General features: G+C 39.2%; 1 protein-coding gene across 1 annotated transcript in view; it reads right to left on the reverse strand.

The window, feature by feature from the left end:
- The window catches only part of SKAP1 (src kinase associated phosphoprotein 1), a 246,283-nt gene extending 237,044 nt beyond the window's left edge, over positions 1-9,239 (reverse strand). The window contains exons 1-2 of the mRNA XM_005862004.2: positions 9,162-9,239; positions 4,935-5,065 (exon numbers count right to left, since the gene is read on the reverse strand). Of these exons, the coding sequence (XP_005862066.1) occupies positions 4,935-5,065; positions 9,162-9,239 (209 nt within the window). The remainder of the gene's footprint in view (positions 1-4,934; positions 5,066-9,161) is intronic.
- Between the last annotated feature and the right edge of the window lie 1,066 nt (positions 9,240-10,305).

A 10,305-nucleotide genomic window follows, 5' to 3' on the forward strand; every position in this document is an offset into this window, starting at 1 on the left:
CAGATAAATATATCTCCAAAAATCTTGAACACAATTGCAAATCTCAACATACACCCAGCAGATAAGAGAAAACTAGTACAGTAATCTATATATATAAAAGCCAAGTGACTGGAAAGCCAGATGTGCACTGTGGCCGGCCAACTGGCCCAATCAGGGGTGGGGGTGGGGGGGGAGTGGCTCCTCCCCCCGGCTGGCCCCGCCCCAATCAGGGGCTCCTGCAGCTCCTCTCCCCCACTGGCCCGGCCCACTATGCCCCCATTGGGGTGGGCTGGCCGGACCCCACCTGTGCACGAATTTGTGCACCAGGCCTCTAGTTTGACATAAAATTGACCAGTTGAGAGCCCTGAAGTGGTTGCGAGTTTTTGTTTTCTTTCTTGGTTTAAGGATAGGAGGAAGGGATAGGCCTAAAAAAGGGAGAAATGGATTTTTAACTGTCAGGATGTGGTCAAATTATTGTGATGACTTTTGAGCCTTTTCAGAGCTCTTTAAACTTTGATGAATTGTACAATTACCTCCTACTCTTTTTTTCTTTTTCTGTGTTGGCACTGAAACGCCAGTACACGTAGCAAAATGAATAGGAAGAGATGTTATAGCCACATATCTAAACTTGCGAGTAACACAAATGTATGAACAGCACATTATACATTCGTTCTCTTTGTTTTTTGTTTTGTTTTAATATATTTTATTGATTTTTTACAGAGAAGAAGGAAGAGCGATAGTTAGAAACATAGATGGGAGAGAAACATCGATGAGCTGCCTCCTGCACACCTACTACAAGGGATGTGCCCGCAACCAAGGTACATGCCCTTGACCAGAATCGAACCTGGGACCCTTCAGTCTGCAGGCCGACGCTCTATCCACTGAGCCAAACCGGTTAAGGCTACATTCGTTCTCTTGATAAGCACACTCCATTTTGTTTTGGGGTTTTTAAGCTCAATAACCAGCACTTGGGAAAAGTAAAACTCTCTATGTAACTAATGGTAATGATGTTTTACAGAACTTATACTACTTTGAAAGTCTTGTTCCCAAGACTTGTATCAGGCTCCTTGGCTTTCTTCCTATAATACAAAGACATCTGAATGATATGTCCTAAACTAAATCCTGTTTTAAAGCTAAATCCATGCTAATCTGAAAAAACAACAACTTGGAGTTCCCAAAGAAAACTAGAATTACTTTTATAGTATTTGTACTCATGTATAATGTTTCATGCAGAGCTATATACTAACCACCCACAATGACACACGTTCAAGATACTCTTCAACCTGTACTTTAAATGTCTTGGGTTTTGTGCCATAACCCTGTTACATAACGCTATTTCTTTCTTTCTTTCCTTTCCAATATGCTATCATCAATCTACCTGTCTCTCGTTGGAACTCCTTTAAGTTTCACAAAAGGAAATAATACTCCAGCTTGTTTCCATTGGCTCTGGCTTTCACTTCCAACAGGGAGCATAAAGGACTACTTCTTCCAAAGTAGGCCATTGAGAGAGAATGTATCCCTACCTCGGTAATAAAGATATTCTATTTTCTTCATCCCTTCCCCAACTCTGAAAGTATTTCTGCTGTCAGGTGGCTTCCCCTGAATCAAACTTAAGAAACGCTCGACTGTTTCTCCAAACGCATAAGAACACCACCAAGCATTTGAGTGCAGATTATGGCTGCTTCGTTCCAGGTGTCTCACATCTGGTGCTGATCCTGCAGTGACCACTGTAATAAAGCAGGAGGAGCCTTTGCCTTGCTTTCATCCTAATCATTCTCTAAAGAGCTCAATGAAAACTTGGACTAGGAACGTGAAAGCCGTTAGGTTTTAGGGAGAAGGTTTAAATGAGGAGGCAGTTTGAAGGAGAGCAATAAACATCACAGCTCAGGATATCAAATACCACAACAGGGCTTCATTTCCTTGGAATCACAGATTGCCATCCGTTTTTTATTTTGTCTTACATGGAAAACATTACCCTTCATTGGTAACACCTTGAAGCCCAAAAACTCATATGTAGGTAAAGGTACAGATATGAATTTATTTTTTGTTTTCAAGTCTGGGAGAGGAGAGGCTAATACGCTACTAGTGCTGACAAACAAATGAGCATGTGGAGGAAACACAACCCCCTGAAATATTATTGCTTTAATATGGCAAACATAAAACTTTTTTAATGACTTTCAATAATTCTTTTCATGTTACTCAGCATTTAAATCTCAAGTTTGATGACTTCCAAATTTCTTTTCACACCCAGCTTCTGGGGGTCACACAACAAAAGTAACTGTGGCTGTCATTGTACAAGCTTTGAGTGCTTTCAAACCAACTGGTATTAATACATATAAACGCAAAGCAGGGACTGGAAAGGCAATATGGCTGAAGAAGAGGATTCAGTAAAACAAGGGTTACATTAACAGGATAATGACTGAATGGGTGGCCATAAGGCAACTTTAAACAGCTTGCCACAGGAAAGCTTCATTTTCCATTTTCTTGTACAGTATCTAATTTCTGGCTCCTCATTTCCTCCGTGATCTGATAAGTATGAAATTCTAAATAAAGTGTCATCTTTCTTGCAACAAATCAATGAACAGAAAGCTCCCGTCAACAATGCAGATGTTTCCTAAAGCTCCTGCTGATTATTTCCTGAATGTCTATCCCACAAACCACACAGTATGTTCTTTGAGAACAAGGAAGCCTCTTTGCCCCATAACACATACAGCTTCTATGTGCATATGTGTGGGTGTATGCACTTAAAAGGAGGACCAAGAAGTAATATGCAACTGATAACAAGTCACCACAAAAATCACCTTTTGTTACCAATTTCAGATTGAAATTTAGCCCTTTCCAAATGCCATGGCACAAATATGGAAAAGGAGAATTCCTACTCATTGCATATTTGTCCCTACAGATGAAATAAAATTGTTTTGCATTCCCTATTACAGATTTACACCAGTTGTACCTCCATATACACAGTTCTATTTTGGGCATCCTTCTCCCTGTAATATAATTTAAAATAATTCCACCCCAAATAGAAACAGAAAAAAAAATTTTAAGAAGATAATCCCACCTTGATTCCTCCTGCTATCCTTATACAAAGGTCAACTTTGTATTATTAAAAAAATAAAAATTCTATGGGTTTCTAACTAAGTCTTCAGGTTCACAACTAAGCCTGGGCTTATCTATATATATAAAAGCCTAAGTGACCAGAATGACCAGAACATCCGGTCTCTATGACGCGCACTGACTACCAGGGGGCAGATGCTCAACACAGGAGCTGCCCCTTCATGGTCAGTGCGCTCCCACAGCCAACCTCCCCCAGCCGGCCAACCTCCCGTGTGTTCTCTCCCCACAGCCAGCAGGCCCCAGGCTGGGACAGGGAACTGGGGGTGGGTGATGGCTGATTCGGCCCCTTTCCCAGGGGGGCTGAGGGCCAGCACCCTCCTTGGGGCTGGTGGCCAACCTCCCATGCCAGCAGGCCCTGATCGGCCCACTGCCCACCTGCTGTGGTGGCAGCGTGGCGGCGAGAGAGGAGAAGGGAGCAAAGGAGGAGGGAGTGGAGGAGAAGGGAACCACACAGTGGCGGGGTGCCAATGATGGCGAAGTCGGCGTCCGGCGTCCGTTCCTTGGTGACCATCGCCTCCTCTCCGACCCAGCCCTGATTGCCCTGGCTCTGATTGGCCCTGATCGCCGGCCAAGCCTAGAGACCCCACCCTTGCACAGATTTCATGCACCGGGCCTCTAGTCTACTAATAAAGGAACATTATGGGAGCGTTTGTTATAAACACTCTTCCAGCCTAACAAATATTATAATATTTTCACTTTTGCAAAAAGCTCCCATCTTCTGCATTCTGTTAGTTTCAATTATTCAGGGCAACCCAGGCTGATAATTACACAGTCCCCAGTCGCTGAGTAAAAGTGATGCTTAATTAGCCAGCAGGAAAGATCGATTAAGATCCAGCAGGGCATCTTGTGAGGTTCTCTCACATTCCTGGAGGGAATGGATTCTGGCTGTGCCCTTTGAAAGGATAAAACTCCCCGCTTCTCAGGAGTTTCAGTGAGGTTTCTAAAGTAGATGCTAAGATCGGTCAGCCACACAAATTAACTCCCAATTATAACCCTGCAGATGCTCTGCCTTTCTAAGAGTACTCAGATCGAACATTCGGAGTCACATTGCCACCAGGTTGGAAAAGGATTAAAGTAATGCTCACTTATCCCCAGCTCTCTTTCAGTTTCCACATTTCAAGTAAGAACTGAGTGAGAAGTATATTGGAAAGGAAAGTTTTTATTTCTTCCTGCCCCGCACAGGTGTATGCATCTAAAAGGCACACATTAGGTGTGAGCCTCTTATTAAAAAATCTTAATGAGCATGATATCCCAACCCAGTCTGAGACTAAAACATTCCAATATAGTCAAAGAATCAACTAGATAAATCTGGGTTTACGTTTTTTGTTTGTTTGTTTGTTTAGGGAAGGAGAAGTGGAAGTAAAATCAGGACTAAAAATCATAGTGAAAATTAATTACCTCACAGTGCCTAACATCTTCCCTTTAGTAACGTGGACAAGCACAAATGTTTAGCTTGTCACACATTTTGCAAAAGTGTTCAATAAAGACCAATATAGTCCAAAGCTAAAAGCAGAATTATTATCTTAAGACACATAATTAGCAAACTATTTCTATTTTGGTAAGCTCTACTAATTACACCTGCCTAGTTCCAATTCAATTCAGTAAACATTTATTAAGCTTCATGGGAATGATGAACTTACCTTGCATTTAAATAAAATAAATGTACACACACACACACACACACACACACAAATAATATTCATTAAGCCTCTACCAAGTATACAGAACTATGGTTGGTATGTCTTATCTTATTAATTTATACACTACTAAAGTAGATTTTACTGGTAATATACTGTTTTAAACTTATGAGGAAGAATAATGGAACCATTTATACAAACCTAGTTTTGAGTTGTTGAAAACCCCGAAGAATATGGTCTCTGTGGTCCCTTGCAATAGCACTGAGGTTCTCATTCCTCAAATCTTCAGCCAGAAAGTCCTCAGCATCTAAAAGAAGAGGAAAGTAGATCAACTAAAAAGAAGTACTGAGGAGGGCATGAGTGGGGGGGAGGGGTAATGGAGGGATAAGGACACATGTAATACCTTAATCAATAAAGAAATTAAAAGTCAAATAAATAAATAAATAAATAAATAAATAAGAGGTACTAAAGGAAAATCTGAAGAGTTTAGAAACGGATATTATTTTCTCTTTAAAAACTTTAAAGTTGCAGAACAATGTGAATGCACTTAATGCCACAGACCTGTACACCGAATAATGGTTACAATGGTAAATTTTGTTATGTAGAGTTTATCAGAATAAAAAATAAATAAAACTTTATATATGCCTATAAGTGACACCTTTTGACAATCCAAGACATTGCAAAAATTTAGAAAGTTAATGCATATATTAACAACAAGAAAACACTATTTTCTAAACTACTTTAAAGGAATATTTAAGTAGTAACTGTCATTGATGGCAGAGGATGGACTGTCATTTTCATAAACATCTAAATATTACAAATAATTCCTGGAAGGTCACAGACCAATAGAAGCTAGAAAGAAATACCAATAAATAAAGCTGAAATAGAAAAACAGAGCGGAACTGCAAACTCAAGAACAAAAGGGCAGGCATTCAAAGAAGAAAAATTAATTAGCAGATGCATCATCAATGAAAATGACAGTGCAACCAAGTGAAGGAACCCACATGGAAAAGAAAAATGTGTCTAAGAGAAGGAAACGGCAATTAATGTGAGCACACATTATAAAACAGGAACATGGTAGAAAGATAGAATATGAAACAAATCATCTTATGTTGAAAGAAATTGGTGGGCACCTATAAATTTTCAAAGACAAAATACATTGATAATGATTACAATTGTCAGAAATACTAGCTACACACTTTATTATACATAAAATGGTTATCATCCCTTAAAAAAAGCATATAAATAATGTAGTTAAAATTTTCCACCTCCAAAAATAGTGCCTGTAATATGAAACTGTACCATATATACTATCAAAATAATGTTAGAATTTATACAGTTGGGCCACTGTATAATAAGCACCCTTAAAAATCTGTTTTACATTCACAACATTAAAAGTCACCAAACAAAATTCTAGGTAGCCATCACCAACATTTTTGATGAGGTATAAAGTTCTAAAAATTAAAATTTTCCCAGAGGACCACCATCAACTTCTATACCCTTCATCACATCTATTGTATATGTCCGTGGTCGGCAAACCGCGGCTCGAGAGCCACATGTTTTGGCCCCTTGAGTGTGGCTCTTCCACAAAATACCATGTGCGGGCGCGCACGTACAGTGCGATTGAAACTTCGTGGCCCATGCGCAGAAGTCGGTATTTTGTGGAAGAGCCACACTCAAGGGGCCAAAGAGCTGCATGTGGCGCGTGATCCACGGTTTGCCGAGCCGCAGTTTGCCGACCACTCGATATGTCATTTAGTAGGTTCTTCCAAGGTCCTATGAAGGCTAAAGAATGAGGAAATGGAAAGTTGAATTAAAAGGTTAAAATAAATGGTACCCAAAATTTAATTAATGTAACACACCATATTAACAGAAAAAAATCACATGATCATCTCAACAGATACAGAAAAAAAAAAAACTGGACAAATTTCCATAGCTCTTCATGATAAAAATCACTCAACAAACTAGGAATAGAAGAAAATTTTTTCAACCTGATAAAGAGCATCTACAAAAACCCCACAGCTAAGATCATACTTAATAGTAAAAGGCTGAATACTTTCTCCCTGTTCCCAAGGTCAGGAACAAGACAAGAATGTCTGCTCTCACCATTTATACTAAAAATTGTACTGGTGCTAGCCAGGGAAATTATGCAAGAAAATGAAGTTTAAAAAGTCTAGATTATATAGGAAGAAGTAAAACTATCTCTACTTTCGGATTTTATGATCTTGTATCTATATAGAAAACCTTCTGGGTACATGCACTAGACTGACGGATCTCAGAGGCAAGGGGAGTGGAGGGAATGGGAAGAGATTAACCAAAGAACTTATATGCATACTAGAGGCACGGTGCATGAATTCGTACATGGGTGGGGTCCCTCGGCCTGGCCTGCCAGGGGGAGGGGCCATGGGAAGTTGGCTATGGGAGCACACTGACCACCAGGGGGCAGCTCCTGCATTGAGTGTCTGCCCCCTGGTGGTCAGTGTACGTCATCTGGAGGGAATGGGAAGAGATTAACCAAAGAACTTATATGCATACTAGAGGCACGGTGCATGAATTCGTACATGGGTGGGGTCCCTCGGCCTGGCCTGCCAGGGGGAGGGGCCATGGGAAGTTGGCTATGGGAGCACACTGACCACCAGGGGGCAGCTCCTGCATTGAGTGTCTGCCCCCTGGTGGTCAGTGTACGTCATAGCAACTGGTCTTTCAGTCGTTCAGTATTAACAGTCTCTTAGGCTTTTATATAGAGAGATATGCATAACCCATAGACACAGACAATAGTGTGGTGAAGGCCAGGGACTGAGTGGAGGGGGGTAAAGGCAGGGAAAATGGGGGACATCTGTAATACTGTCATTTTAGCCTGTGCCAATCCTTTTGCATACAGACAAAAATCTTAAATGTATAATGCCAGTATAGACAGGAATTTGTGCCACCCTTCTCTTAGAAATGTGAGTTATGCTTTAGTAGTTCAAATACTTTCACTAAATATCCCCTCTAGGAATACTTTGATTGGTGTTTGGTTGATGGAATTGTTTTCAGCAGCACTGACCGTTCATCCTGCCTCCATATAGAAGGTTGATTGAAGCAAACTTTTGAGCTGTAAAAACATATATCAACAAAAAAACATTTGCAACTGTTCAGGAACACCAACAACTTTTTTCCTTCCAGTGTATTAGGAGCATTACTTAGAAAATAGATGGAGGCAAACTTGGAAAATGTGACCCATAAGACATCATTCTCCAAATAAACAGAATAGACTTGCAAATGGACAGGGTCAGAGATTTGGGATACTCTCTGTTCCCTTAGCCTTCTGCCTTCCTTTCCTATTTTCTTATTCTATGATTATTTGCTGGAATAAATAGGCTGCCTGGAAGCTGAGGAATCTATGTTTTAGGACAGCTGTGAATTATAATAGGAAGATGCATCTTTGCCAGAGCTGTGCTTACCTTTTAAATATGGGACTTAAAATCATTGTTTATTACTTTTAGTACAAAATACTGTATATTGCTACAAGGCAGCCTTCCAGAATAATCTTTCACCACTGTCCCTCTTGCCCCAACTTTTATGTTCTGCCCTCCAAGTTGAAATTCTTTCAGTCTCTCTGAGATGTCACCTCAAGACCTTTGCACATGATGTTCCCACGCTTGTGCCATTCTTTTTAATCCTCATCTGAGGATATATTGATTTTTTTTTTAGAGAGAGAGTGGAAAGGAGGGAGAGGGAGGGGAGAGAGAGAGAGAGAGAGAGAGAGAGAGAGAGAGAGAGAATCATTGATATGAGAGAGAACACTGATGGGTTGCCCTCCACATGTGCCCCAACTGGGGCCTGAACCCACAACCCAGGTACATGCCTTGACCAAGAAACGAACCTGCAACCTTTTGGTATACAGGACGATGCTCCAACCAACTGGGCCACACCAGCCAAGGCTATAGTAAGTCTTGACGTTGAGTTCCCCAACTTTGTTTCTCCTCTTTCTTCTTCTCCTCTTCCTTTTTCTTTAGTATTGTATTAAAAATATACTCTGAGGATTTTTGGATTCCTTAAATTTTCTTCATGAATATTATTTTTAAATGGCTATATATTCATTATATGGATCTATGGTATAACCAATATTAAGTGGAGACCCTCAGAACATTTGGTTATCTAATTTTTATAAATGAAGATAAAAGGTCATGTTAGAGAATAAAAACAGAAAGAGTGGTGGGACTGTAAGTAATTATAATTTTCTTCCTTGTATCAGTTTCTGTATTTTGCAAATTTTCTACAATGAGCAGTAATACCCTTTTTTTAATTAAAGGAAACGGTAAAATATGTTTGTGTCTGTAAGTCTGAGAAATACATTTTCTTCCTTTCCCCTCTCAATCTATTTAAATACTCTAATAGTATTCAGAAACATTTGCACCATAATTTACTACCTGTACTTATGTTTACCTCATTAATATACTGGGAGGAGGAGTCCAGGGTAGTGATGAAGAGCTCAGACTCTGGAGTAAGATTACCTGGATCCATATCTTGGCTGCACCACTTGCTAAGTGTGTAAGCTGGGAGCAAGTTTCTTTAATTTTAGTTTTCTCATGCAGAAAATGAAATAGTAGTATCTACCTCATAGGTGACCCAAGGTCTCCTGAGGTGAGGTGACGTGATGTTTATATTAGAAAACATTTTGTTCTAAAAAGGTTGGTCACTTAAAAGAAAACCCATCAGATAGAGGGTGAGCTTGGTTAAATAAGGGAGGTGATCTATTGAGGGGCCTTTCAAAGTTTCTGCCCTGTACAGTGGAGAGTAGCGTGTTCTGAGCTGTACTGCTCAGGCACCTTTTGGATCGCATTCACTGTGAATAGCACCATCTTTTAAACTGAAGGGCAGATGTATTATGTATTGGTCTGTAAATTTTCTTCCCTTAATATATTTATAACGTTCCAATATCAGGTTATATTGGCTTCATAAAATAAATTGAAAAGTGTCTGCTCTATTCTATTTTCTGTGATAGTTTGTGTAAGAATTGTATTACTTCTACCTTAAATGTTTAATAGAATTTACTTGTGAAATCATTGGGGCCTGACTTTTCTTTCTAGAAAGGTTTTTTAAAACTACACTTTCTATTTCTTTTATAGACATAGAAGTATTTGGATTTTGTATTTTATTTTGTGTATATTTGGTGAGTTGTGCTTTTCAAGGGATTTATTGGTTTAATCTAAGTTATTAAATTTATTGGCAAAAAGATGTTGATACTATTCCCTTATTCTTTTAACTTCTGTGAGATTTTTAATAATATCCCTTCTTCATTCCTGATATTGGTAATTTGTGTTTTCTATTTTTTCCTTTCATGAATCTTGATAAATCTGTTAGGGGGTTATCAAATTTATTGGTCTTTTTAAAAGAACCAACCAGTGTTTTTTCTGCTTTCTATTTAATTGATTTTTGCTCTTATCTTTATTGTTTTCTTTTTTTGACTTGGGATTTAATTTGATTTTCTTTTTCTAGTTTCTTAAGGTGAAAACTTAGATCATTGATTTTAAACCTTATTTCTCTAACATGAGCATTTAAAACTACACATTTCGCTTAAGCATGGAAA

The sequence above is a fragment of the Myotis brandtii genome, unplaced genomic scaffold (assembly GCF_000412655.1).
Source record: "Myotis brandtii unplaced genomic scaffold, ASM41265v1 scaffold157, whole genome shotgun sequence".
Classification (NCBI taxonomy): Eukaryota; Metazoa; Chordata; class Mammalia; order Chiroptera; family Vespertilionidae; genus Myotis; species Myotis brandtii.